Source organism: Gopherus flavomarginatus, chromosome 3, assembly GCF_025201925.1.
Source record: "Gopherus flavomarginatus isolate rGopFla2 chromosome 3, rGopFla2.mat.asm, whole genome shotgun sequence".
In the NCBI taxonomy this organism is placed as follows: Eukaryota; Metazoa; Chordata; order Testudines; family Testudinidae; genus Gopherus; species Gopherus flavomarginatus.
In genome coordinates, this window is record NC_066619.1 from 97,233,883 (window position 1) to 97,261,408 (window position 27,526).

Here is a 27,526-nt window from a genome sequence, read left to right on the forward strand (position 1 = left end):
TAAGCTCCCGTCTGTTTGTATTAGTGGAGGGGAGAATTTGGCCGTGAAAAAGTAGAGAAATAAGACCCAATCTCCTTAGTCACTACCAAAGGTTGAAATTTTTAAAACTGACACAGGGATTTAGTCACACCTCTCTTAGTAGTTTAACTGGGAGGTGTGTGCTTAAATGGCTGAGTCAGCTTTGAAAACTCAGTGTCTTCAGAGAGCAGAACACATAGATGTTTTTCATTTGCAGTAGTGGAAGTTTTTTCAGTCACCCAAATTGACCTTTCTGCAGTCAGTCTGATTAAAATCATCCATAACAACAAGATAATTTTTTTATTCCTTTCTTTATTTGGACAATTTATATACATATGTACAAAAACACCTACGCCTACTTTTTTTTTACAAGTTCATGTGATTTACAAAACAGGACAGCGAAATAACTTATAAAGGATAAGAATACTGTACAAAAATAAAACTGATTAAATTGTTGTAAAGGTTGGTATTTTACAGTGTACAGATCATTAATCTGTAGTAAAACAGCATTTTGAAGAACATGTCCAGTCTAGTGTGTACTGAACGAAGTCCATCTGCAAACTGAAAATAGAATTGTTTATGTAAGTCATCAAAAATTTTTCACAAAAGTAGTATGTTGTATAGCTATACCTTTAAAGCCTAGACTTCTCTATGCAATAGTGAAGGGCTTTCTTAACTGAGGAGAGGAACTGTCCTAACTTCAGCACTAAGTATTTCCCGAATAGTATGACAAGTACATATAGTATTAGAGAACCTGATTTTTCTTTCTTTTCCAACACCTGCAACAGTCTCTTACAGAAATTCAGTTTAAAATACAAATTACTATCTTGCAATTTGTTTTGTATGTTAAATCCATTGTCTGTTTTCACTCAAAAAAAAAAAACCAAAAAACCAAAAACTTACTCAACGTATTTTGTTAGTGGTTAATAAATCATGTTAATCCCATCTGGACTGGACTGAGATACAGTATGTATTAAAGCAAATTAGAATGTTGGTTTCTGTTTGGGAATTTTTATAGACAGGATCTTCTCACAAATATAGACATGAGTTTATACATTCCATTTTTGTACCTGTGAGAGTACCTTACATTTTTTTTATAACACGAAAAACAATTTAGTGACATTTGTTTAAATGTACATTCTGCCCCAAATGTTCAAGCTTGGTTGCCTATATCTCGACACCTATATCCATATTTAAGCTGCTACTGGTAGTTAAATGGCCTGATTTTTTTGGTTGTTTGATTTTTTTAAGAGGTGCTGATTACCCACAGCTCCCAACATAGTCAATAGTAGGGAAGGACACTCAGCATCTCGCATGATCAGTCCCTAATTTGCTAAATACTGCACTTGTCCCACATAATGGCAACAGTACACGTAGAACAGCTGCTGGATTGTAGAGATGACTCTAAACTCTGTTCTTAAGGTTTGTTTTTTTTAATAGAGAAGGGGAGGACGAGTGTAAAAATATTACTTTGTGAGTTGCTGGGCTACCACATGGTCCTGACCCCAAGGCAGCAGTTACAGTACTGGTAAGCAGAATACATTTTTTATACTGGGTCAATAGATATAGCCAGGCCTACCTATTTTATTAGGAAGAACAAATGTCCCGACAACTTATTTTGGACACCAGAAAGTAATGCTTGTTTCTTAAAATAACTGTTCCAAAAAGCTGAAACGGAGGTAGAAAGTGTGCTTGGTTTCCTGATGTCTTCACTGAAGAAAACGCCTCCCTTTTTATTCCACAGACTGCTCAATATCCCTAATGCCTTAAAAGCAGTTCTCTTCTCATAGACAGAATTTCTAATGAACTACACAAGTAAAAATGCTATTGACAAACTCATCTCTAAAGCTGGAAGCCAGGTATAATTGTAGAAGAAAATATTCTACTTCTGAGTCGATTTTTGTTTATTTCTAGGAAGCAAGCTTTTTTTTTTTTCAGATGAAACAATAAACTGTAGCTGCAGGTGTACTAACAAGATTTTATATACAAAGTTTTACAAGAGGACCCAAATAACATCCCCAGTGTAACACCACTGACTTCAATGTAGTTAATTCAGAGATGAATTTGGCCCTGGATGTCTGTAATAGGGCTGCACTTCACCTTCCTTCTTTTGAAGGGGTGAAAACAAAAGACCAGAAGAATGTTTCTGGAAAGAAAAGTGTGTAAACATAATTCTCCACCATACAAGTGGATAAAGAGGGAAAAATCCTTAATACATTTTTCTTAAAGTTCATGCTTTTAACTTAACAAAGATGAAAACTCAGATAATGTAAATGATCTTAAGTTTTCCTTCAGTGATGTCTTAACTCCTCTTAAAGAGCAAATCATAACTTTTAAATAAATGTAATATTGCCATTATAATAAAATATGTTGTATATGACACGCAAGTACTATACAAGGTATCTAGGAGTGAGGCTCATGTCATAAGGAATAATATGACATGCCTTCTTTATTGTAGTTCTAATTATCTCATGATTCCCCCCTCAACTCTATATAACACTTACGAAAAGATAAAGGAGACTTACCTGTTTCCATTAACAGAGTGCTCTTAAGGAAAGATCTAGTCTCTCCATAGCACACACAACTCCCACTGGAATTTATAGGAGTTGGACAAGTGTATGAAGAGAATAAATCTTTAAGGCAAGTGTATGAAGAGAATTTTTTTTTAAAAAAAGCAGTAGTTTCTAAAGATGGTAGTTGCTGTTGTGCATCCATTCAAATAAAACAGCAGAATAAAGCACTGTTAGTGGCATTTATATAGTACAGTACGGTATATATTGTCAAATGAAATTATAGGAACAATTCAGAGAAGCGTACTTCTCCTTTCATACTCCTGCCACATTATTTAGGCTGACATATATTTTTTTCTGGTTACTGAATAATAGAGCTAAATATACATGATGTCAGAAAAAGTCAGAGTTTTGCCTTTTTTTTTTTTTTTTTTTTTTTGCTTAAAGTATCAGCTTAAGTTGTACACAATTTTACTGGGAAAAACATTCAAAAGTATAGTTCATACAAAGAAAAATTAGGCCCAGTTTTCATTAGTATAAATTCAACTTACTTTTGTATATCAATCAGGTATTATTAGTAACACATGTAATATATTAACAGTCTTCAAATGATGGATCATTCTGAGATAGAAGTGAACCCACTTCTAAAATGTGTGCTATGGAGTTTTACTTGAATTATTTAAGTGATTTGGAAAGTGGTTTTACTAAACAAATTTTAAATACAAGCAGCATTACATTGTTCAACAAAACATGTTTATGACACAGCAATCACAAAGACGTTGGAATCACCATTGTGCAGTCACAAGTCAGACCACCCAGTCAGACATATATACACCAGTGTTGATTCTTTAAGTTACAAAAGAAATTAATCATCTACTCTGATCCCCATCTTTGCCCCCAACCTCACTCAGCAGTCACTCGTTTAAGACTGTTATCAGCACGGGGGACAAAATATTTATTTTAAATTTCAGCTACATGTGCTTTAAAAATGCAAGTAGGGAATATTAACTGTACAGTGGCAGATTTCTTGTGCTGATCAGTTATGCCTTTACCAATGTCTTTTCCCCCCAGTGTAGTCCATCATTCAAAATGAGGTGGAGCTTGACTTTTTTGATCTCTTAATCATGCTTGGATGAAACTCAGTGTGGCGACGGGCATGCTTTGTCAGGTGATCGCTCCTCATGAACCGCTTCTCACAGAGAGGGCACCTGAACTGCTTTTCACCAGTGTGGGTTCTGTAGTGTCGAGTCAGCTCATCTGACCGAGAGAACTTTTTAAGGCAGTCAGGCCATGTGCACGGGAATGGTCGCTCACCTGTAGGAAGGTAACGATGACAAAACCAGAAAGTTTAGAAGGAGAAACAGGAATCTAGAAGATGACAGCAGAGCAATACCAAACAATATCACACAGAGCTTACACAAATCAATAAACATATACACGTGTTGCTTAATGACAGTTAAGGTGAGGTATTCCATTCACACCTAAAAAGCAGGGGAATCAGAGGCACTGACTCTGTGGGTACTCCGGGGCTGTAGCACCTATAGGGGAAAAAATAGTGGGGGTTCAGCACCCACCATCAGCCCTGCCAATCAGCTCCTCTCCTCCCCCCCCCGTGCCTCCCACCTGCTTGTGATCAGCTGTTCAGTGGTATGTAAGAGGTGCTGGGGGGCAGGAAGAGGAGTAGGGGTGGGGCATGCTCAGGAGAGGAGGTGGGACAGGGCGGAGCAGAGGCAGGAAGAGATGAGGCACCCCCTGGGAAATCACGAAGTCAGCACCAATGGGGAATAACAAGCTAAGGGAGAAAGTTTCCCACATTTCTTACTACTTTCACACAGCCTATAATGCTACAATAACACCCTGCAATGCTCCATACGGTTTCATGTCTCCCTCCAACAGATACCAAAAACCAGTATATACCCTAACTTTATCAAACTCCAGTGCAAAATCTCAAGTGGTCTCTGAAGCTGTTGTATGAGCACATCTGACTGCCATACATTCCATACAGTTGAGAAGTTTTTCTGCCTTAACACTGCTGAGGTGACTCTTAAGGCTTTGCATTAGAGTACAAGTTTGATGAAAGTGGGGGTATATATTGCTTGTGGGTATCTGGTGGAGGGGGGAATGAAACCTTGTGGAGCACTGCAGTGTGTTATTGACAGCACTGCAGCCATGTGAAAGTGGCAAGAAATGCAGGAGACTTCCCTTACCTTGTTGTTTCCACACTTTTCAGGTTGTCAGTTGGTGAGGTGTGTCCTGAAGCAACCTCATCTGTCACCAAATGAAGCCTTTGTGTGTTATTCCTAGTGTTTTATACAGGTTTCATGTACTTCAGTGAATTGGTCCCCAAGGAAGAGATGCCAATGGTTGAAAGGCAAAATATCTGTATTTTGAGGTTGTTATAATTTACATATTCCAATAGTACAGATTATAGTAAATTATAAATGAGTTATGGGATATCTTCTCTTTGTGTAAATTAAATAAACCAGTTATATTTAAAAAGAAAACCTGAAAGAAGGACTGTCACATGCCACCAGACTATCCCCTCACACAGGTTAACAGCAAGATTTGAACCCTTAACCCTCAAACCAGATCTCTATTGCTAGACCTACAGGAGTATTTGCTACCCTCAGTTAGGTCAATCACAAGAGGACCTGACACACACTTTCATAAGGGATTATTAAACTGTTTACCAGACAACAGTAGCATACTGGAGATCTATTGTTGCATCTTGAAAAGAGAGTCTAGAAGTTAAAGATCGCCATACAGCCTTTCTGGTTGAATGTGCTTTGGTTGGCTAAGGGATGCTAATTGAGTCTGCCATGGTTAATCCTGGCTTCTACTTCTGACTGTACCTGCAGTGACCTTCTGCAATGTCTCTGTTAACATATTTTGTAAAATGAGGTGCCAGCTCATATTTGCCTTCTAGAATTGGGGTTCAAGGACTTGACTGATAATCAGGGTGGTGAGATTCATGGGAATATAAACCACATTCAATAGAGGTGACATCTGAATTTTTGATACCCTTTTTTCCAGCTCAGGGAGCTTCCCCCTAGGTTAGAGGAATATTGGGTAGGGATGGCTTACGTTCTCTCTCTCACCCACCCACAAGTGACCATGTTACAGCATCACTGCTCATTACAGCAGGTTTAATGTAATGCATTTCTTTTCAGTTATGGAGAAAAGTTTAAAATTATGATGCCGATGAAGGACACATATATAAGTGATACCGTATTAATCATTGCATGAAGAGCAATGTGTGGTGCAAAGCACAGATCCTAGGGCCCTTTCGTTTTCTTTCAAAGGTTGTTGGAAAACAGGTGAGACAATCTAGTGTAAAACTTCAGAAAAGGGGATAATTTTAAGCTGATTATTCTCTGTAATAACCTAATTTTAATCAAACTGCCATTAAAAATATACATAATATTAATCTTTATAGTCTATGGTTTGGACTTTTGCCATCTTAATGGAATTTATTCTAAACAATGGTTTTAAACTTAAACTTAAAACTTCTGACTCATTTTTAAACTATGGAGTCAAAATCAACAACTCCATAATACTACCTTTCATACTTTGGCTTATCTAAAGCACTGTACAATGATGCTAAATACTTGAAATGAAATCCTAGTGAAGTCAATGAGAGTTTAACCATTGCCTACAATGGGGTCAGCATTTCAACTTAGATGCACAGTGACTATGTAAGCAAACAAAGCGCCAATTTGTTTCCACCACTAGTTCATAAACAGCTGTTCAGGACAGCACTTAAGCATATGCTTAACTTTATTCCTATAATGCTTAAGTGCTGTCCTGAACAGGGTTGCTTTTTTGAATCAGGACTTAAAATCTGTTGGTTTTCTAAACTGAGATGGAGAGTCCTGATTAGAACACTAGTGTTGTGGGATCTTTAATTTTCACCAAGACAGCTGCCAGTGGGGTATCGGCCAGTGTATTTGTATAGGACAACTTATAGGCATGCAGATCCTGTGGTAATGAGTGCAATATAAAGAGCTCTATAGAACAGAATAACTAGAACTTGGTTTGTGTGAGCTGTATCCACAAACTTGGGTTGACTTACTCTTTCCTTTCTCAAGCATGTCAAGAAACACCCCTCAAAAATGCAATGATTATTTTTGAATACACACACTCTTCTGGTACTCCTGTTTCACTAAGCAAAGTCATCTGGAGTTGTGAGAAAAGAAGCCAAAGGAGAACCCAGCCCCCAACACAGTTCCAAATAGAGAAAGACAAAGCTGCTCAATCTCTTGGTTGGCTGCTTCAAGTCAATTCAATTCAACTTTCTAGGCTAAAAAGTTACTGTCTCTTTATTGTCAGATCCAGCAGTATGGACTGATGTGCATCTGGGTGTAAGGAGCAAAACCCATTACCTTAACCCAAAATGCATTGCTGAACACTTTCAAAAACAAAGATGTCAAGAATGGGCAAGGACCATTAGAGGTGTCCTAGGCACCTAGAGGCTGCATTCACAGATATCAAAATCCCTAAAATTAATCAGTGAAGATGGCATGAGAGGAAAGAAGTTAGAGCTGAAGGAATAGCTAGAGGAAGAAAGAGAACCAGGAGAGGAAAGTATCACAAAGGCCTATTGAGGATAAGATGTCAAGGAGAGGATTACTGACAAAGTCAAAAGCAAAGAATTCAGGGAGAATGATGATGGAAGTAGATGCTCTGAGATCTGGCCAGAAAATGGTGGCTTTAGACCAGGGGTACTCAGACTTCATTGTACTGCGACCTCCTCCTGACAACAAAAATTACGACACGACCCCAGGAGGGGGCGAACTGAAGCCTGAGCCCACCAAAGCTCTGGCCTGGGCAGAGGGGCCAAAGCCGAAGCCCAAGGGCTTCTGCCCCAGGAAGGGGACCTGTAATTTGAACCCTGCCACCTGGGGCTTTGGCCCACAGTGGTGGGGCCTACGCTTCATCCCTGGGTCTCAGCAAGTCTAAGCCAGCCCTGGCAACCCTATTAAAATGGGGTTGTGACCCATTTTGAGGTTCCAGCCCACAGTTTGAGAACTGCTGCTTTAGATCTTAGTGTCTCTCTGTCATATGTAGATGTCAGAGCTCGATGTCCAGGCTCTGTAAGCAGAGGATAGCCTCTGTATCAATGGAGGCTAGACATTGTAAACTGCCCTTCTGAGGTCTGGTTGGGTATGCTTCCACAACGTGAGTTATTGTCTGCAATGCTGTCCCACAGGCCAAGTGTAGGGAAGAAACTAGGCCAAGATGTTGCATAGTTGTGGCAACTCTGGACAAGCCAGAGAGGAGTCTGTTGAGGTTGGTCCAAGATGTATAGTCATACAGACAAGGAGGAAGGTGGAGTGATGCACTCTTGAATTTACATACTGTGTTTGGAAGTATCAGTAGGAAAGAGAACCTATCTATGATGTAGTTTTCAGCACCCTGGTGACGCTGATCTTCTGTGCATGTAGCACTCCTGTCCAAAAGTGTGCGAGTTGCCTTGGCAAAGAGGTGTTGATAGATTAGCAGGGGTGTAAAATCCCCAGTTCACAGGAGCGGAACTCCTCCTCTGAAGATGAGCAGACCTTTGAGTTGGCACTGTGTGTTGTTTCCGATCTGAGAATGGGACATCAGCCAGCCAGAGATGTAGTAGGCTAGTTTTGTCAGACTTAGTAGTCTTTCATTGAAGGAGCTATGTGTGCTAGCATATACAGACTGAAGTTTGGTGTATAATTCAAGCAGTCACTAATATGAATGACAAATTCTTCATGTTAGCAAGCTGAATGTGGCAACTGCTCCCCCAGAACACAGAGCACTATTCAGCTACAACAAACAGCAGGGTCAATACAGATGTAGAAAGGACCAAAGAGTCTTCTCCCCAGGAGCCTCCTGACAGTTTTCGTATCAAGGCAGTATGGGAAGAGATCTTCATTTTCAGGAGTTTCAGGTGCAGCCAGTATGTCCAGCTACGCCCAAGTACTTGATAATTGGCTGGAATTTCAGTGGCCATCCTGGGACACAGATGGAGAAGAACTGATTGGCAAGACAACTGTTTAAATGGAAAGTGATTGCTGCTGTTCTGGTTTCACTGAGAATTCATCTATCCTGCTGGAATACATGGTCAAAATGGCCATGTGTTGGCTGAGCTTCTCTTCAACCCTGTGGAAGTCATTTCTGGGGCCCTCAATACAGATGTAATCAGCATACACGTACTTCTTGGCCTGTGTTTCAGGAAGGTCATATGTGTATACAGTGAACAAAAGAGGAGCCAAAACTGACCCTTTTTGGGAGGTCATTGTGTTGACATGTAGGGTGAATGATTTTCTCCCCAACTAGCAGGATGAAGCTTTGGTTATTGATCATTTCTTGAATGAACTGCACCATTGGCCTACAAGGAATAATTTGCAGCAGCTTGCTAGTCAGCCCAATGTGCCACATGGTGTCGTAGCCTGCTGTCAGATTCATAAGGACTACGCCAACTTCCTTTCCTGACTCAAATGTGTTTTCTGTGTCTCAGTATTTGCTCTTGGGTGCATCTTGACTCCATTCTGAATGTGAGGCAGCTGAGGGTACCTCAACTACCTCACTAAATCACATTAGGATTAGTTTCTCCAACAGCTTGTAAGTAACACACAGCAGAGAATTCAATCAGTAGCTCTCTGGGTCTGTCAATGGCTCCCTTGGCTTGGGTACAGCTACAGTTTTTGTTCTGCACCTGGATACAATGATTCAAAAATCAAAATAGCCAGCGTTTGGAAATTGGCCCGAAGTGAGAAAAAAACACTTGGATGTAATCTAGACCAGGACCCTGGTCAGGATGCAGTTGATCTATAGCCAGGTCAAGCTCTTGATTGGTAAAAGAAGCCATCAGGTTCACGTCCACATTCAGAGCTTTCCGATCACCATTTTAACTGCACAGTTGAATGCTCTGCCTCAGTTGGAAGTCTTGTCATTGGCCACCAGCTCGGCTGTGATGGAGTTTGCTGTGACTGGGTATTGTCTCTTGCCCAGATTAGAATCTCTGCTCAGTCTTTTACTAGTTTTCTAGGCTTTGTGACTGGAATGCATGACTTTAGTGAAAGTGCTAAAAGCGGAGTCTAATGGATGAAAACAGTCACTCAGATAATATATTATGAAATTTAGTCTTTTAGCTACACAGAATGCCTTGAGACCTGTCAGACTTTTCTGCCCCAGACTGAAAAGGATATGTTAGGACTCTAGGACTCTTATGTTGTCCATGAGGTGGGACATGACTCTCTGAAACGATCTTGATTTAGAATTAGCCCAGAAAGAGCCTGGCCATTGGTCAAGGAAGACGGATAAAAGGAGTAGCAAAAGTAGTGAGTCACTCTAGAGCACTAGTAAAGAGGGGGAAAAGCCACTTGTTTGAATAATTCTAACCCTTGGAGCTCTGACTATGGTTTTCCAGGTTTCTCTGTTTCCCACTCTACCTTTCCAAGTGCAGTTGAAAGCCTTTTTAAACAACTACTGCCCTGAAAGGAGACATTAATTTTATAGGTCTGTTGTGCATGCACACACAAGTCATGGTTGCCTCTATACTACAGAATGGGTTGTTGGGAGTTCATAGTGCAGAGCCGGGGTTCTCAACTTTTTTCTTTTTGAGCCTTCCTCTCCCCCCCCACCCCGCCATGCTATAAAAACTCCATGGCCCACCTGTGCCACAACAACTGGTTTTCTGTTTATAAAGGCCAGGGCCAGCATTCGAGGGTAGCAAGCAGTGCAATTGCCTGGGGCCCCATGCCACAGGGTCCCCTACAAAGCTAAGTTGCTCAGGCTTTGGCTTCAGTCCCATGTAGCAGGGCTTCAGCTTCCTGCCCTGGGCACCAGTGAGTCTAACACTGGCCCTGCTTGGGGGCCTCAAGCAGGTTTCAGGGGGTCACCCTGGGGGGGTTCCAGACCCCTGGTTGAGAACCACTGGTGTAGAGTGTCTATATTAGCCATCCTGTTTTGGGTTTAGGTCTACCCCAGATCCTTGTACAGCACTATCCTCAAGGGTTTCAGTTGTACTGCCCTCTCAATGCCTATCTTACACCTTCTGGCACAAAGTCCTGAAGCATTGGCTTGCAGGACATTTGGAAATGCATTTTGGGACTCCAAGAGAATTGTGGGAGAAGAGGTCAAAATCCCATCACTCTTTGGGAAGCTCAGCAATAACCAGGGCATGAACTTAAAATGGAAGTGAGGCTGAAATGTCAGAGCTCACTCTTTGCTCACCAGAAATTTTTCTGCTGGAGCTTCTAAAATAAAATCACCAAGTACTGCAGGAGAGGCAATATGTGGTGTCCCTGCCTTACCTGTGTATACTGAAAATGCCCTAACCACCAGTTGATAGTCAGTATCTCTTCCCTATCCAGGGGAAGCAATTTTCAAATTTCAGGTATATTCTGATGCAGAATGGGAACATTGTTGAAGTCTCAAAAAAATTTGTGAAACAGAAAAGTAATTTCCACACAGGTCTGATGCAGAAGTTAGGATAAGCTTAGTGCAAGATACAAGAAAAATGTTAAAACTTTGAACTCTTGAAGAGAAGATAGAGGTAGGAGAAAGGGGACCATTCTCTTTTCTAGGCTTTCAGTGATTGTGAACCTGCAAATCCACTGCTCCCCTTGGCTATGAAGTCATACTCAAAGCCCAGAGAAATGGTGATGAAATAGCTGATTTGACAGTGACTGTGCTAGTGGAGTGTGCATTTAAACAAGGTGGAGGTGCTTGCTGATGTGCAGCGATAGTGCAATCAGCAACAGTGGACATCATATCTGCCTGCTGCATTCCGCACAACATTTGTGAAAGCAACAGTGAAGTGTTTAAGAGTCTGTTGAATGAGGAACTTGCAACAATTTATGCACAGGCAGACAAGCACTGCTACCGGAATCTGTAACACTTGTTAATGTTGGCTGTACCAGGCACGTGAACCAAATGAATCAAAGATGCTTTGTACACATTTTGCCAGGGTAGCGTAAAGAGGGTGTGGTGATAATATTCATTCTGCCTGTTCAAGCCTGAAGGGTTAGCATGTGCTGCCCTTAAATATCTTTGTTTCTTTTGTTGATGGTGGGTTTCACTTTATGTATGCACATATCAGTTTGAGTCTGGATAAAGGATATTATGGCATAATGAAGTGGTGATGTAATGAAGGTAAATTAAAAGTATGTTTTATGGATTCTTAACACTGAAATAAATTATGCAAATTTACTTTATTTAAAACCACAAACATTCAGGCCAGCTCCAATAAGTAACCAGAGAAAAATAACCCAAGCACACAAAAATTTGGTTTACGGGGCTGTAGGGCCACAAAATGTATGTCCTGCATACTCCAGTTCTTTGTCCTGTTCACCACCAGAGTGCCAGGAGACCACAGCAGAGGGAGCAGACAGGGATGAGCCAGTCCAGTATGGGCTGCAGTTCTGTACCATAGCATCATGCTGAGGTGGTTGTACAATGCAAACAGATGCTGGGAGAATAGTGCTAGCTGCCTTTGCTTCTCTATGTATTCTCTGAAGTTTTCTATGGGCCTCTTGATCCAGCAGCATCACTTCACTATCCTGCCACGTACATTCCATCATTGGTTTTCTGTCCTCTTGCCTAAATTGGTCTTGTCTTTCAAAAAAAGACCCGCTTTTTCCTCCTTGAATCTAAACATTGTATCAGAGTCCCTTTACATGCCCCTCTGTGAGTCATTTCCATTTCCTTCCAGTGAGATGGTCAAGTGTTCAATCATTTGGGATTCCTGATGCCTCTGCTGTCCCATTCTGTGATGTGCCAGCATTTCCACACTGGGCCTGGGTGCAGTCAGACCCTCTGAAATCAGAAATAAGAAGAATGTTAATAGGCTAATTAATGACATTCCAAGGTTGTCTGTACCAAGGAATGCAATAAAAGTAACTGCTTCTGGTTCCTTTCTCACTCCAATGCCTTCTTACAGCAAGATACTCTGTTCTTGCAATTTAAGATGACAAGGATATAAACTAACATTCTCTCCCTAATTTAAAACCAATTCTTAACCAGCGGGAATGAAAACAATGTGTGCAGGGGTGGGGCTTGGTGGTTGCAGTTCAATTGGACTAAAAAATTGCTTAATCCAGGCAAATTGGAGATAGAGAAAACCTTTGTGCTGAGGATTCCAGAATGGGAAAGGACAGGTTGGTTTGAACAAGTTAGGAGCAAAGTTGATAATCCTACACTTGAGTTGTTCTCGTGGCTAAATATAGGATATGTTCTGGGACTGAAGAGGTGTAGTGAACTTCTGTGGGTGTAAAGGGAAATTAGTATTACCCCTAATTTGATTGCTCAGATTGAGCATTGATTCTTACAAAAGACTTTCAGCGATTACTCACGGAGGACTGTGGAAAAATATGGCTAAAATACATTGTTATCTCTTCTAGATTTCTGCCCTGCATTGTTGGCTGACCACTGTGAAGTTTGACATAGTAATTATTCCACACCCTCACTGATGGTTAGTATAGAGCAGCTTGTTATTGAGTAATGCTTTTGCCTGTGTCTCATATGTTTAAACAGAAAGGCAGAATGAACTATAATTACAGCTTGAAGAGTGGATAGCTAAACAGATGCCTTTGTCTGATACATCAAGCTGACTGAGGGGAAGGGTAGCTCAGTGGTTTTAGCATTGGCCTGCTAAACCCAGGCTTGTGAGTTCAATCTTTGAGAGGGGCCATTTAGCAAACTGGGGTAAAAATCTGTCTGGGGATTGGTCCTGCTTTGAGCAAAGGATTGGACTAGATGACCTCCTGAGGTCCCTTCCAACCTTAATCTTCTATGGTGGGATCATGATACCCAGTATGTAATTTCTTGTAATAATACTCTTGCCTTTACATTTAGTATGTGTCAGGGTTTGTTTGACTCTTGGAACAGGTTTTCCTCCATTTTGAGCCTGGCCCTGTAACATGTTTCAGGCATGCAGTGAACTGCAGCTGGCTGAGACATCTGGCCTTACTTGGGACACCTGGCTATGTAGCCAAATGTGGAGAATTATGGTGGGGCTTGTCCATCCTGACAGAATCTGAGGGAGCTAAACCAGGGAGGGAGGGTAAAGAAAGCTGTCATTTATGATGTAATGGCAGAGCCAGGGAGAATGGGGTCTTCTAGCACCATGTGATCTTGTAACCACTCACAGTAGGAGTATGGTGTTTGAAAGAACCCAAAAATATGTTCCCACAGCCCCCAAGCATGCAAAACCAATCCTGATTGCTGAAAATAATAAAATCCAATGTACCTTGCGTGCTCCTTTGTTTCCTACGTCCACCCCGAACCTGTTTGGCTGCTGTAGCCAGATCTTGAGCTTCTCCAAAGAGGTCTTGGAATCCTGGTATGGTCTCAGGCACCTCCTGGTCCTGGCCCACATCCCTTGTCATGGACTGGGCTATGATGAATACTTTTCCTTCCTCTTCTCCTGAGGAGCCAGGTGCTAGGTGTCACAGTGCCAGCCAAAGTACCTCAGGCTCTGTAGATGGATGAGTGCCAAAAATACTGTCCAATTCATTGGGAAAAAAAGGCAGGTTTTCCTCCTTACCCCAGACTGGCTGCAGTTATCTCAGGCCCTTTTACTTTTCTCCTGGTAGTGTCTTTCCCCCAAGTGGGTGATTCCCTGCCACGCACTATATTTGCATCACTGAGTCATAATCCAAAGTTTTCCTAATTAGAGTTCAACTGCAATTGAATCTCTCAAGCACCTGGGTATCTTCCTCTGGCCAGCTGGCAGCATTCCTGCACAATAGCTTTTTCCTTCTGAAATATGTTCCAAAATTGGCTTGCTGAAACACACAATGACCGCAAAGCTATGGGTGCTGGCAAAAAAAAAACAGTACACAATGAGATCGAAAGTATGAAGTAATATGTAGGCAAGGGACTTCCAGAAAACTTGATCCTGAACCAACAAGGTAGAAGAACTAGGCCAAACAAACCCCCTACGTAGTGGCTAGTGCTCTGTGAGACAGTGATGGGAGGACAATTTACACCATAGAGATTATTGCACCAGCACTTTGTATCTACAGTGGCACTGTACCAATGGAGCCTCACAGTGATGTGGGCAACACAGTAGCTAGCCTTGCTTGGAGCAAGTACAACCCACAGTGTGGTATGTTCCTGTGCCCCGTAGATAGTAATTTTGTGGGCAGACACATGACAGGTATGCTGGGAGATTTAAATGGCAGTTAACTTGTCAAATTGCTCAAGTATGGATAAGAGCCATTGCCGCAACACACACATATCCACCACACTTAATCTCAGTATTGCTATTATTCCTTCAATACATCTTTGACTGCACCAATTAACATTTGTTGCCCCTATGTTCAGAAGCAAAAAAAAAAAAAAAGTTTTCATTATTATCTATGAATTCCCTAGTTGAATAATTATTCATCACGTAAAGTGTACTAGACCATTCTACAGGACAACCTGAGACTCTATATGTCTTAGGCATTTATAGGGTGCAAGTCGTTATAATTAGCATCGGTTCTCAAGCCATTTAAAAAAAAAATCCCGAATGCACCTTTTGCTGCATAGGCACTGACCACACATAGTGCAAGGTGAAGAATGAAAGCAATAACCACTATCACTGGTTTACTTTACAATTATCAGCAGTACTGGAACGCCATTCTGGCTCCCCCAAAAAAGTGCAGGCAAGGCATTCCAGAGCATTCTGGCACAAGAGTGCTTGGCTGGCATCTAAACACAGGATTAAGACAATCATAAAATGATTTGAAATGGGCTCTGTTCATTCTATCTTAGGATTTGACTGTTTAAACTTAACTTGGTTTTCCCAACTCTTTCCTTTTTTTCAGGTTTGGCAGCTCTGTCAGTTTATGAATGTGAGGACGGTGCTGTATTGCAGTTAGGTGAACTGAAGGTTAATGTACTCACCCACAGTGATCCTAATGGATACACACACAAACGGACAAAATCAGGTTAGGAAGAAATATACCAAATGTTCTCCAGTACCAAGACACAACAAGGTGCAATAACTCATTGAGTCAGCTCTTCCAATACATCCTCTACTGGCAACAGGAGTTACATTCATGGTGTGAAAGGATAAAGTAAAGCAGTTGAGATAAGGCTACTTTGTTGCTCTGATTCCCTTCTAAATGTGTTTTTCCTTGCTTTGACTGGGTAGTGTGATCACTAATACTTCTTGGTAGTTTTCCAGATGTGAAATTTAACAAATACTTAAATTTTCTTAAAAAAAAAACCCCAACAAAAAACAAATACAAAAAAGCATCAGAAAAAGCATATTGAAAATATGAGTGATTGATCTTTTGCCTAACTTGCTCAACCTTCTAGCCTTTCAAGCAATGTAATCAAATTTTATCAAATATTACAAACAAATAATTTTCTCCTGGATAGAGAATCTGTTCATTCAGTCTGGTAACAATATGAGTTTTCACAAATCCCTGAGAATAATGGTTTCACACATTTTTATCAAGATGCCCTTTGAGCACTGCTACCTGATCTTCAGCCATATTATAAATGCACTACCTGTGTAATGTGTACTGAATAAGAAGCTTAAAATGTTAGATTTCAGATTTTCCATTGAAACTCAAAAGCACCAAGAAAATGCTCCAAACTTTGTCCATTAAAATACACATCTGTACTGTCTGACAAACTAGGGATAGTTCAGAAAATAAATGGGAAAGTAATGCAGTCAGGAGCAGCCTAAACTGATAAGGGGCCTGGATTCACGATGCAGTTTGTGTTGCAACATCAATCAGTTGTGTCTCTGTTGTGACAGAAATGCTGCTCCCTGCCTTCCCCCCAGACAGTAGAACTCAGACCTGTGGCTCCATGTCTCAGCTCATAACCTATCACGGAATATCATCAAGGGCAAAATGTCAAAGGAGGAGTTTAAGGGCATAGCTGCTGTTATATTGTTACAAAACTCTAGCACTGTTGGACTGGTTCTGACTCACATATTGACATGGGTTGCTCTAAGGCTCTATTAAGGAAGCAGAGAATGTATATACTTCATGCACTTTATAGCACTCTCAAGGGGATCTGTATTTTCCAAGCACTTATAATACAGGGAAATCCTTGTTCATTATGAATATTTGATATACACAAGGATTTACAGCCAAATCTTAGGAGCAAGTGTATCTGCTGCATGGAGCACTCAGGGCCTCTAGTCTGCCTAGGTTCCCTAACTGAGCAGGCTTCTACTAATGCTGTAACAGCTCACAGAATTGGCCTCCTGGTACATATGTTGCTGCCCATTTCCTCTCTTGCCATATGGGAGGAAACCAACATCACCAATTGCCATTTGTCCAGTTACTGGCTTTCTTTCACCCTCCTTGTTTACATCCTCCTTTCACCTTCCATATTTTTTTATTAAAAACTTTTAAAAGCCTATAAACCCTAGCTCTACCCTCATTCAAAATATAAATTGGCAACAGAGACTATTTTCAAGTTAATGCCCTGTACTGTTCTAAATCAGCCATCCACCCACTTCTACCTGGCCTCTCCACGGCACCATGACTTCAATCTCAACTGCCCGTCTATCTGCAACTGCATCACCTATGTTTCTGTACCTTCTATGCCATTCCCTATGCATAGAACAGCCTTATAGAGTTCATTTGGAAGACCCTGATCCTTGCCATATATATTCAAGTGTCTCATGAAGACCCACCTCTATCATGATGCTTATGGGAAAGCTGCCACTGATAACATCAACTCTGAGAAGTAGTTTGGATATAATTGTACATGTCCTATTTTCATTATTTGTATACACATTCTAAAAATCATTGTATATGTATTGCATCTTTCCCCTAGCCTCAAGACCAAGAGAGACAGTCTTTAAATTGTGAGGTTCTTGGGGAATATGGCCAGGCCCTCTCTTCTATTTGGAAAGTTCCAAGCACTTCATAGGTGCTGCCAGAAATAATTCATAATAGTAAATCTTGCTCTTAATAATGTTTCAGTTTAAAACCCAAGACATCACTAAAATTAAATATTAATTTTCAAGCTAGTTTTGAGCATGAGTCAGGCCACAGGCAACCAGTCATTAGATGGTTACTTCTGGTCTCTGCAAGAGGGGCTGGTTTTGAACTAGCAGTTAAGAAGATAAAAGAAATCTCTGATCATGCAGTCCCCCTCTTCTTGTAACTTAGTTTGGTATTTCATCCCTCATCTTCTATCAACACACACGAGTGGTCACTAAACTTTTTGAACTTGCTTAGTTGGTATGCATGGGTGAAATGGGATATTAATAAAAGACAGACTACAGGTACAATGAGTAGACATTCTGAAATCATTTTTCAAGATAGAGAGAATAAGATAAACATGAAAAATTTAAGATAGCAGTAACTATTGATGGGCATCTACTTTAACTAAGTGCTAAAGGCTGCAAAGGCAGTGAGAAATCAAATCTCTGCCCTGGAAAACAAGTTCACATTAAGAAATACCATGTTGATTTTAAAGGTTCATGAAACCAGGGAGATGAATGGGTTTTTGGGGGGGGAATGAATGAATGAAGGAATCACTGAAGATGGATAGTTAACTCTACAATGTGTAGTTATATATGTCCCTGGCCAATCCAATCAAGAAATATCTCACTGTGGCTACGGAATGTATCCCTCTTGGAATGACTTTAAATCTGGCATGTGTATTTTACACTCGTGCTGAATTCAAGAATCCTATTTGCCCAGGGTACTGTCTTGATCTCCCTTAGGGACTTATCTGTTTTGTCCCCCTTCCAAAGATGGGACTGGAGTAATCCTTGATTTATAGGTACATATTTTGGATGCACTGTGGAGGCTACACCAGCTTTTTCTGTTCTCCCATTCATGAAGTAACTCTCCTGATGAGGAATATCATTGACTATTCCATCAGCTAAAGTTAACTCTGCTCACACTGGAAAGCGCAGAGAGTTTATTACTAAAGAACATAGCTGAATATTTGTGGTGTTATTTAATCACTGAAAACTGCAAAACACTGTTATTAGCATTAACCTTTACTAGGTTCCCATGGGTATCCACTTCATACATGGCCTAGGCAAACCCTATTCCACTTTGAAACTTTCTTGTTATAACAATACTGGTGATAGGAAATTGGAAGCAATGTGTAGTATGTTAATCTGCATGTCAACACCAAGAATGCTATTCCAGCTGATGTCTACTTCAGAATAGGATGCATACCTGAGCTCTGGGAACAAACTGGAAATGATATTGTAATTTTCTTTGTCTTTTGCAAGCCAGACATTTGCAAATCTTCACCTATATTTAGCTATCATAGTTCTGAGTAAAAATTGGACCTGAAATGTCAGGGCAGACACCACACAGGCCTTAGGGTAAGTTAAAAGACAGAGTTAAAAAAAAACCCTAGTTTTGTGACAAATGTCTTTCCCTTCTTCTCAAGTTTCTGTCTGTATCTATGGGCTGGAAGTGGGCAAATGGAATATTTTTTCCTCCCACAAACTTCACTTGTTGAGGTTTAGCCATTTCCTTTCATAAAGCTGCTCTTAGTGTATAACTATTACAGTAGTGCCCTGTGGTGTATTTTCCTGTGATAAAAATTTCTTCTTTTTCCACCACCACTAGTATAGAAAGCTCAGAAAAGAACACAGTAATCTACAACAGAGATGCTATGATTGGACGGTAAACTTCCAACTTCTAGTGATGTTGATTTCCTTTGAGAGTCTACTTTTACACTTACACACAACTCTTATTTACAGCAACTTTTAAACAGCCCCATGCACAAGCATTGTGTCTCCTATTGCAATTTACATGTGTGGTGATGGTTTTATTTAGACACGAATTAAAAGGACTTGTATGACAATTTGAAGGGAAAAAAAGCCTACAATTACCATGTTTACAGTTTTTGTGGAGAGCCTGTGGACATCTGAATTACTATAGCAGTTTTTTGGGGGTGGTGGTTTACTGCTAGGTTAACATTTTGCCATACCACCTCACCCGCTAAACCACTTGAGCTAGCTTGTGTATATTAGCATATCCAGTCTTATGAATTTAGTCCTGGTGAAAAACCCCATTGTGACACTACTGGAGATTAATATCCTCTATGGAACAGGAATAGCATGGACAATGCAATAGTCTCCTTTTTGCCCTGTCAATGCGACACATCCCCCCAGGCTAAATAGGCCACCTGGAGGGGGTCAAAAGTTAGGGTAAGGGTAACATTTTTAAAAGTGCCAAAGTGACTTAGGAGCATATATCCCATTGGAAGTCATGGGACTTAGGCCCAGATCTTAAAGGTATTTAGGTATTGCTCCACTCAGCATTTGAATACCTGAACCCTAAGCAGCCAGACACTCAGGCTCCCTGTACAATGCCTGGGGAGAGTTAGGCACCTAAGGAAAAGATTTTCAGAAGCCAGTCAGCCGCCCAGGGAGTTGTCTAGGCTAGCCAGGAGTGAAATGCTGAGGGGAGGGGTGGGGCTTAGGCACCTAAGTAGCTGACCTGTTGCATGTGGCCTAGAGATAGGTGCCTCCCGCCGTCCAGGATCCTCAGCCATGAGCCCTCTCCTGGAGTTAGGCACCTAAGCCGGACCAGCCACTTAGGTAGGTCATGTCCTACCAACCAAAATAGTGTCTCTCTCCCCTGTTCTCGCTTGATATTTTTCCCTCACACATTCTACATTTCACTGTGCCCCCATGTGTCTTTTGTATGGGCGCTCTGTTGTCCTTCCACCTACTGGTGACCTGCCTTGAGCTGTGGAGTCTAACAAGTATCAGGTCTTAAGACCTGTTCAGAGCATGTCTACCAGATCAGGCCCACTAGTGAGATAGGCATCCCTTCCCCATCTAATCTCACTTTGGGGCTTTGGCTTGAGCTGGATCTCTGAGCAGCTCATTAACTGTGGGGTAGCTTTGCAAATGCTGACCAGTGGAAACTAAGGCAGCTAGGAGACTTAGGCATCTCTGGAGTTAGGTGGCAGCTCAGTGACAACTTTGAAAGTGTCAGTGGTGCCTAAATGGTGGACTTAAGCACCTAGGTACCTTTAAGGATTTGGGCTGTAAGTCATTTACATGCTTTTGAAATTTCCCTCTAATGTCCATTCGGCCCTTAGTTTCTTCACTGATTTTGCCAACAACATTGCAAGTTTGTCATGATGGAGTTTATGTTGTGTGTGTGAGAGAGAGAAAGGGAGAGTGATGTGAAAACCCATTCATTAGAAACTAGACTGAGACTACCAATTCATTTCACATAGGCCACCAAACAGCCATAATATGATGGTAATTTACCTTTGGCCACTACTGACCTATACTGCATCAGAACACTGACGTAAAAATTATAGCACTGTAACCCTGTATTACTAGTATTTTGAGCCATCCAGTCCCCTTGTGGGAGCAGACTAAAATGATGGTGAACAGGTGCTATGAAAACACAAATTGTAAAGCTGATGGAATGCACTTAGCTTTTAAAGTTAAAAACAGTGGTTGAGAATTACCCAACACCTGATCTTTCAAAGCAGCTGCCCTTCTAGTTAAGTGTGTATCACACTCATGTGCTTGTATTTGAAAAATATAGGCCACATTCCATTGAAGTCAATGGAAGTGTGCCCATTTACATCAGCAGAGAATTTTCCCTCTATTCTTGCTATGTTTATGGGCGGGGGAGGGGTGTGTGAGCATTTCCTTAAAAACATTTGCTCATTAAAAAATATGCTCAATGCCTTCCCAAAGAGAGTCTGCTAAAAGCAGTGTTATAATATAAATGCTTATAATGAAGGTGGCTGCCATATAATTTAGGACCCAGTGTGCTGTAGCCTTATACCAGCAAGTCTGATTTCATATCAGTCCATCATCTTTCTAAATCAGAATATTAACCACCTAACAACTTTCCCTCAGTGTGCTGATTAATCACAAATATATTTGCCTTGTCAAGGATGGTTACATTTCTAAAGGCGGAGTTTTCACTGCCTTTCTCCTTGTCTATTTTTCAGATCTTAGTTCATTAATTACTGGACCTTTCTGTGACGAACTGGGAAAGTTCTTAATGTTTTCTCTGAGTACTGTGTTGGTGCCTCAGTGTCCCCATGGCAGTTCTTAAGTATCTGGCAGAGCAAAGGGCCAGTGCACCTAAATGCCTGACACTCTGTCTCCTAGCAACTGATGGCCTGGGCCCCTCCTCTGCAAAGGTGCCAGCTGAAGGTGTTGGAGACAAAGGGATCAGGTGACCTGGCCCGGGAAAGGGGCTGAGCAGAGAGGAGGGGCTGGGAGGGGTTGTTAGTCTGGAGCTGGCTGAGGGCAGACTTGGGTGTCTGGCTCACTGACCCCCAGAATGGACCCAGCCGAGGGGTCCGGTTCGCTGTATCTACAAGCTCTGTTTTAGACCCTGTTCCTGTCATCGAATAAACCTCTGTGTTACTGGCTGGCTGAGAGTCACGTCTGACTGCAAAGTGGGGGGGCAGGACCCTGTGGCTTCCCCAGGACCCCGCTGGGGTGGACTCGCTGTGGGAAGCGCACGGAGGGGCAGAGGATGCTGAATGCTCCTAGGAGAGACCCAGGAGGTGAAGACGTGTGAGCTTCTTGCCCTGAACAAGTCTGCTCCAAGGCAGAGGAGGCTCCCCAAAGTCCTGACTGGCTTGGTGGGGAGCAGTTCCAGAGCATCGCCCGGTGACTCCGTGACAACTGGTGGCAGCGGCGGGACGTACTGCACCCCGTGAATGGCGCTGCTTGCAGTAAGTGACTGGGGAGCAGTAAAACAAAGGAGGGATAATGAGGACCAGGCGTGCTGAAGGCTCAGGGAGGGACGGTTTCAGGGGGCAGTTAACCTCTGGGAGTGTGTGACCAGCGAGAAGGACTGTTGGAGTAACGGGGTCCCCCTGAGGACTGCAGCGAGCAGTCTCAGGGGCGGAGGAGCTTGCCGCTCGACCCTGGGAGAGAGAAGGATTTTTGCAGTAGCAGGGTTCCCCGGGGGATTGCAGGAGCAGTCCCAGGGGCGGAGGAGTCTGCAGCTCGACCCTGGCAAAGAGGTGGTGATCACGAGAAGGGCTGGCACACCAGGGGTTCTTCCTGGAAACCATAGGGGAGCCAAGAGCACACAGGCCTGTGAGTCCAGAGCCACTTGGGAACGGTGAAGTGATGGCCTATCACCATCTCCTTAAGAAGGACATTGTGATCCTGTGCACAAAGAGAGGGTTACGCATGGGGACGTTCACCAAGGCACAGTTAATCGTGCAGTTGGAGGAGGAGGATCGCTCTGAGGAGCAGATTCCTGACCCAGATGGGGCTACAAGAGGATCTGGAGCAGCTGGAGCATCAGCCAGGCATCCCTGGGAGTCTGGGCCCCAATCAGACGAGGGTCTTCACGATCGGGTTCCCCATCAGGGGATCGGAGACGGATGGGATGGGAGCAGAGCCCGAGAGAGCGAGAGGACCGTGAGAGAGAGCAAGAGCCCGAGGAAAAGCTGCAGGAGAAGCAGCAGCAGCGTGGACTGGTGATGGTGGAGCAGAGAGACATAGGGGGCTGCCCAGGGGTCAGTGGGGAAACACGCCTGCGGGGGCGAGACCCTGGGACAGAGAGAACTGTGGTGGTGCAGCCCCAGATGCTGAGGGACTGTGGGACCTGGGTGAAGGTCCCTGGGGTGAAGCCCCTTGCCCTGCCTATGGCCCAGATCCCTGTACAGACCCAGGAGGGGTCGGGCTGGCTGGTAGTTGGGGTTCTCCAGGATATCGGCTGGGAGGCCCTGTTGGGGGGTGACTGTCTCCCCATGGGACAGGATCCAGGCCCTGCTCCTGTAACGGCCGAGGGTTTGAATTGAAATCCAGGGAACCAATTGGCTAGGATGGAAATGGTCAGTGAAAATGCAAATGACCTGGCTGGCAGTGGGGAGGGGCTGCTGGGCTCAGGATACCTGCCTACCTGTAACCAGCCCCCTGGGGCTGAGTGGGAGGGAGAGATGCTCCCCGCCCCCCTGCACACCGGAGAGGGGGCTCATTCTGGCTCTGATGCTGTGACCAGAGCAGAGAGCTTGCTGCCTGCCCCCACTGGGACAGCAAGGGCAGCGCTGAGCACGGGGGGAGCTGAGACCCCAGCTGAGTGGGGGGACACCCGGGCAGGGCAGGTCAGCTGCCAACCAGGTTTGCCTGGTCCAGACATGCTGCTGGGAAGTGATTACACAGCAGGAAGGGAGCTACCAGGGACAAGGCTCAGGGGGGCTGTGACCTCAGGCCCAGCCAGCGAGAGGGAGCAGGTCCCACTCCCTGCCCCAGCTGCTGAATCCCAGACCGAGCTGCAAAAGGATCCCTCCTTGGAGAAGCTGAGGGAACTTGCTGGCCACAGCGCTGCAAACCCCCTTGGGGAAGGCTGCAGGGACAGAGTCCTGCGGGAGAAGGGATTCCTGCACCAGGAATGGGCTCCCCAAGGAGAAGTAGAACTGGGGGGAATTGGGAGGCAGCTGGTGGTGCCCCAGGAATCCACAGGGTTCTTCCCTTTCGAGCTGCTGGATGGGAGGAGAGTGAGGGGACCCCTGGACCTGAAGGGGGAGGATTGGATGGAGAAGGGGGAAGACCCCCTGGGGGATCTCTTCCCTGAGGTGGGAGACAATTTCCCCATGAGGTGTTCCCCGTTCAGAGTCACTGGGAAAGCAGCAGAGAACCTGGAGAGAGAGGTCAGGGACATGCTGGCTTTAGATGGGATCCAGCCATTTTACAGCCCATGGGCCTCACCCGTGGGGCTGATCCCCAAGCGAGACAGGATGATCTGGTTTTATGGGGGCTATCAGAAGCTTAAAGCCATCACAGTGTCTGATGCCGACCCCATGCCTAGGCCTGGGGAGATTCTAGACAAGCTGAGGGGGCTGGAGAACTTGGCCCTGGCAGACACTGAAAACGTGCATCTTTAGCCAGACCTGGGAGGAACAGGTGTCCCAGGTGAAGAGGGGGCTGGGCTGCCTCAAGGAGGTGGGACTGACGTTAAAAGCTGGAAAATGCAAGGGGGGACGGCAGAGGTGTTGTGTCTGGGCCACAAAGTGGGAAGCGGCTGCCCAAGCCCAGAGCTGGCCAAGGCCAAGATGGGGGCTTTTAAGTGCTGGGAGAAGACCCCGTCCCAGTTTGGACCTCAGAGGCATTGGGGTAGCAAAGGGGTTCAAGCCGCATAAACCTTCCCACATGCGGCCTGCAAGTGCCATCAAGCACACCCGACCTAAGGGAGGGTGTGAGACTGGACTGTCCTGGTGTAACTCACACCGAGGAACGGGAAAGATGCTGGGGCATCCATGGGAACGTTGGTGGGTTCGAACTTCCCCAGGTCACTGGCAGGAGTGACCTCGCTCAGTTCGGTCTCGAAGGGGGGAGAGATGTGACGAACTGGGAAAGTTCTTAATGTTTTCTCTGAGTACTGTGTTGGTGCCTCAGTGTCCCCATGGCAGTTCTTAAGTATCTGGCAGAGCAAAGGGCCAGTGCACCTAAATGCCTGACACTCTGTCTCCTAGCAACTGATGGCCTGGGCCCCTCCTCTGCAAAGGTGCCAGCTGAAGGTGTTGGAGACAAAGGGATCAGGTGACCTGGCCCGGGAAAGGGGCTGAGCAGAGAGGAGGGGCTGGGAGGGGTTGTTAGTCTGGAGCTGGCTGAGGGCAGACTTGGGTGTCTGGCTCACTGACCCCCAGAATGGACCCAGCCGAGGGGTCCGGTTCGCTGTATCTACAAGCTCTGTTTTAGACCCTGTTCCTGTCATCGAATAAACCTCTGTGTTACTGGCTGGCTGAGAGTCACGTCTGACTGCAAAGTGGGGGGGCAGGACCCTGTGGCTTCCCCAGGACCCCGCTGGGGTGGACTCGCTGTGGGAAGCGCACGGAGGGGCAGAGGATGCTGAATGCTCCTAGGAGAGACCCAGGAGGTGAAGACGTGTGAGCTTCTTGCCCTGAACAAGTCTGCTCCAAGGCAGAGGAGGCTCCCCAAAGTCCTGACTGGCTTGGTGGGGAGCAGTTCCAGAGCATCGCCCGGTGACTCCGTGACACTTTCACATTCCAATTCATGTAGGAGTTAAACTTTACATGTTTCCTTATGAGAATTCATAAAATTCGTCATCAATCCACGACCTCAGAAACTGGCCACGCCCTTAACCTCACAGCAGAGCTCATGGGGACAAGTCCTAACGCACAGGATGAATAAAATGAAGCTCTGAAATCTGACTGGGTAAGTAGCTAGTCAGAGGCTAACTCATCATCCCCTATTTTGTCAAAATTCTATGCTGTACTAAGCAGTGTTATTTTAAAACTCTATGAAGACTCCTGGCCAAAAACAAAGCCAGCTTGGCAAGCACAAAAAACAAGCATAAGGCTAAAAGAACATTGAACTGTCCCTAAAAGGCTCTACTGCATACAGGGCATGCAGCTTCCATGCAATTTTTGGTTAATTCTTGCTACTCTCTTAGAAGCAGATTATACCATTTTTAGACTGAACAGCTCCTCTACTGGCCTGTTCTTCCCAGTGTAAACCTCAGTGTTACAGATGCAGGGAAGAGAAAAATATCTCAGTAACATGAGAAACCAGTAGAAGACCCTTGGCTCATAATTTCAGTAACATACTGTGCTTTCATAGACTGAATGTAGCCAGAAAGCCATTCTATTCATAGCTAATAACAACAAGGATGAGACACAAAAATGGAGGATGGGAGGAAAACAAGTTAAATAGTAAAATAATTTCTAAGGAGTTCAAACCAGGACAACCAACTTCCTTAACATTATTTGTCTATATTTGCAGCATTTAAGAACAAGGATAATGTTCATGACTTAAAATCAGTGTTGCATAACCAATGCTGCCCTGCAACACTGAGTTAATCCCAACAGCCCCCTCTGCAATTGAGAGACCACAGCTAACCTGTATGCACTCTGTAATGGGCTTTAAGATGGGAGGATTTTCCATAGACTTTGCCACATCCACTGTATGGACACTTGTGTCTCTTTTCAGTGGCTAGTTTCCCCTTTGCAGGCACTCCACTGTGGAGGAGAGAGAGAGAGTTGGGCACATTGCCAGAATCCTGTCTTTCCACTGGGCTGTGGGAAAGACTCGACCCAGATTCAGTGGTCACGTCGCTGTCTGATCCTACATCCTCATCTGGACTTTCTACACTGTCACTGCAGATGGAAGGGGTTGGGAGGGGTCTGTACTTGTTCAAGTCCAACAAGCTTTTAGCAATTGTGACCAATGTGCAATAATCCTTCCAGGCATCCCTGGGGTCATTTAGGTCCTTGGTCACTTCTTCATCAGGCATTTTCAGTAGCTCTGCATCCTGAGCCCCCTGTTCCTGTACCACAGAGCGATTGGAAATGGAAACCAGACACTGAGCAGCAACAAAATCCATGTAGGCAACTGCTGACATTTTGCAGACGAGTAACCACCAAAGAAGAGAACCAAAATCCAGGCACCGAAACTTCTCTGTCGTACCCCCGGGGGGTTTTAATCAGCACACTGGTGCCTTAAGCCTGCAAGATCAGTAGCGAGGGGGTGGGCCGGTGTGCGTTAGTATCCAAGCAAGGAGTCGAACTCAGCCATTGATCTTTATATAACAATCCATGACTCCAAAGGCAGCATCCACAATCTGCTGCTACACTGGGGCTTCTTGCACGCCTAGACCCCTTACTCGTGATCACCAGAAACTCCAGATTTCAATTAACTCCCAATGACAAGCACATTGACAGGCTAGAATAAGGCTCTCTTGAAAATACTGTCACTAGTGGTAATTTCAAGTAATCCAGCGTTTTAAAAGGACCCAAGGTGGTGTGTTTCCCCCTTCCCCCCAAAAAATAATAATCGCAGGAGGAGCTCTGGAAATGCACCCAGCCGCTTTGCCTTCGTTAGAATTCCCTGCACATTCACCCACTCATCAAGACGCTCTGTTGAAATAGCAGACAAAGCTCCAGGTCTACAAGACACTTGCCCCCCCTCTGCCCACTGCCTGATTCACTCCCCCCTCGCCTGCCGCTCCTCACTGTTCCGGCATGCTCTTGCTCAGTAACAATTTCGCAGAATCCCATCACGTAAGGTTCCAAGCCCCCCACCAATTGGTCAGCGGGGAGGGTGATTCAACTCTGTTTACCTTCTC

General features: G+C 44.0%; 1 protein-coding gene across 3 annotated transcripts; it reads right to left on the bottom strand.

Annotated features, from left to right (window-relative positions):
• Positions 1-310: 310 nt before the first annotated feature.
• On the bottom strand, positions 311-27,514 carry KLF9 (KLF transcription factor 9). Of its 3 annotated transcripts, none has more exons than XR_007773172.1 (3): positions 26,302-27,514; positions 2,544-3,842; positions 311-579 (listed from the first exon to the last, which is right to left on the bottom strand). XR_007773172.1 is itself a non-coding variant. In XM_050944225.1 (2 exons), the coding sequence occupies exons 1-2, from the start codon at positions 26,801-26,803 to the stop codon at positions 3,613-3,615; spliced, it is 732 nt and encodes a 243-aa protein (XP_050800182.1). In that variant the 5' UTR covers positions 26,804-27,514; the 3' UTR covers positions 311-3,612. The 3 variants fall into 3 exon arrangements, 1 of the variants encoding a protein (XP_050800182.1); XR_007773173.1 differs by lacking the exons at positions 311-579; positions 2,544-3,842 and adding exons at positions 11,698-12,320; positions 13,753-14,323; XM_050944225.1 differs by having other exon boundaries at positions 311-3,842.
• Positions 27,515-27,526: the final 12 nt, after the last annotated feature.

Excerpts from the sequence above, each read along its gene's own strand:
- KLF9 (XM_050944225.1), bottom strand. The coding sequence starts at position 26,803 with ATGTCAGCAGTTGCCTACATGGATTTTGTTGCTGCTCAGTGTCTGGTT. Across the intron at positions 3,843-26,301 it reads CCATTACAGAGTGCATACAG|GTGAGCGACCATTCCCGTGC; the intron begins GTTAGCTGTGGT and ends ACCTTCCTACAG.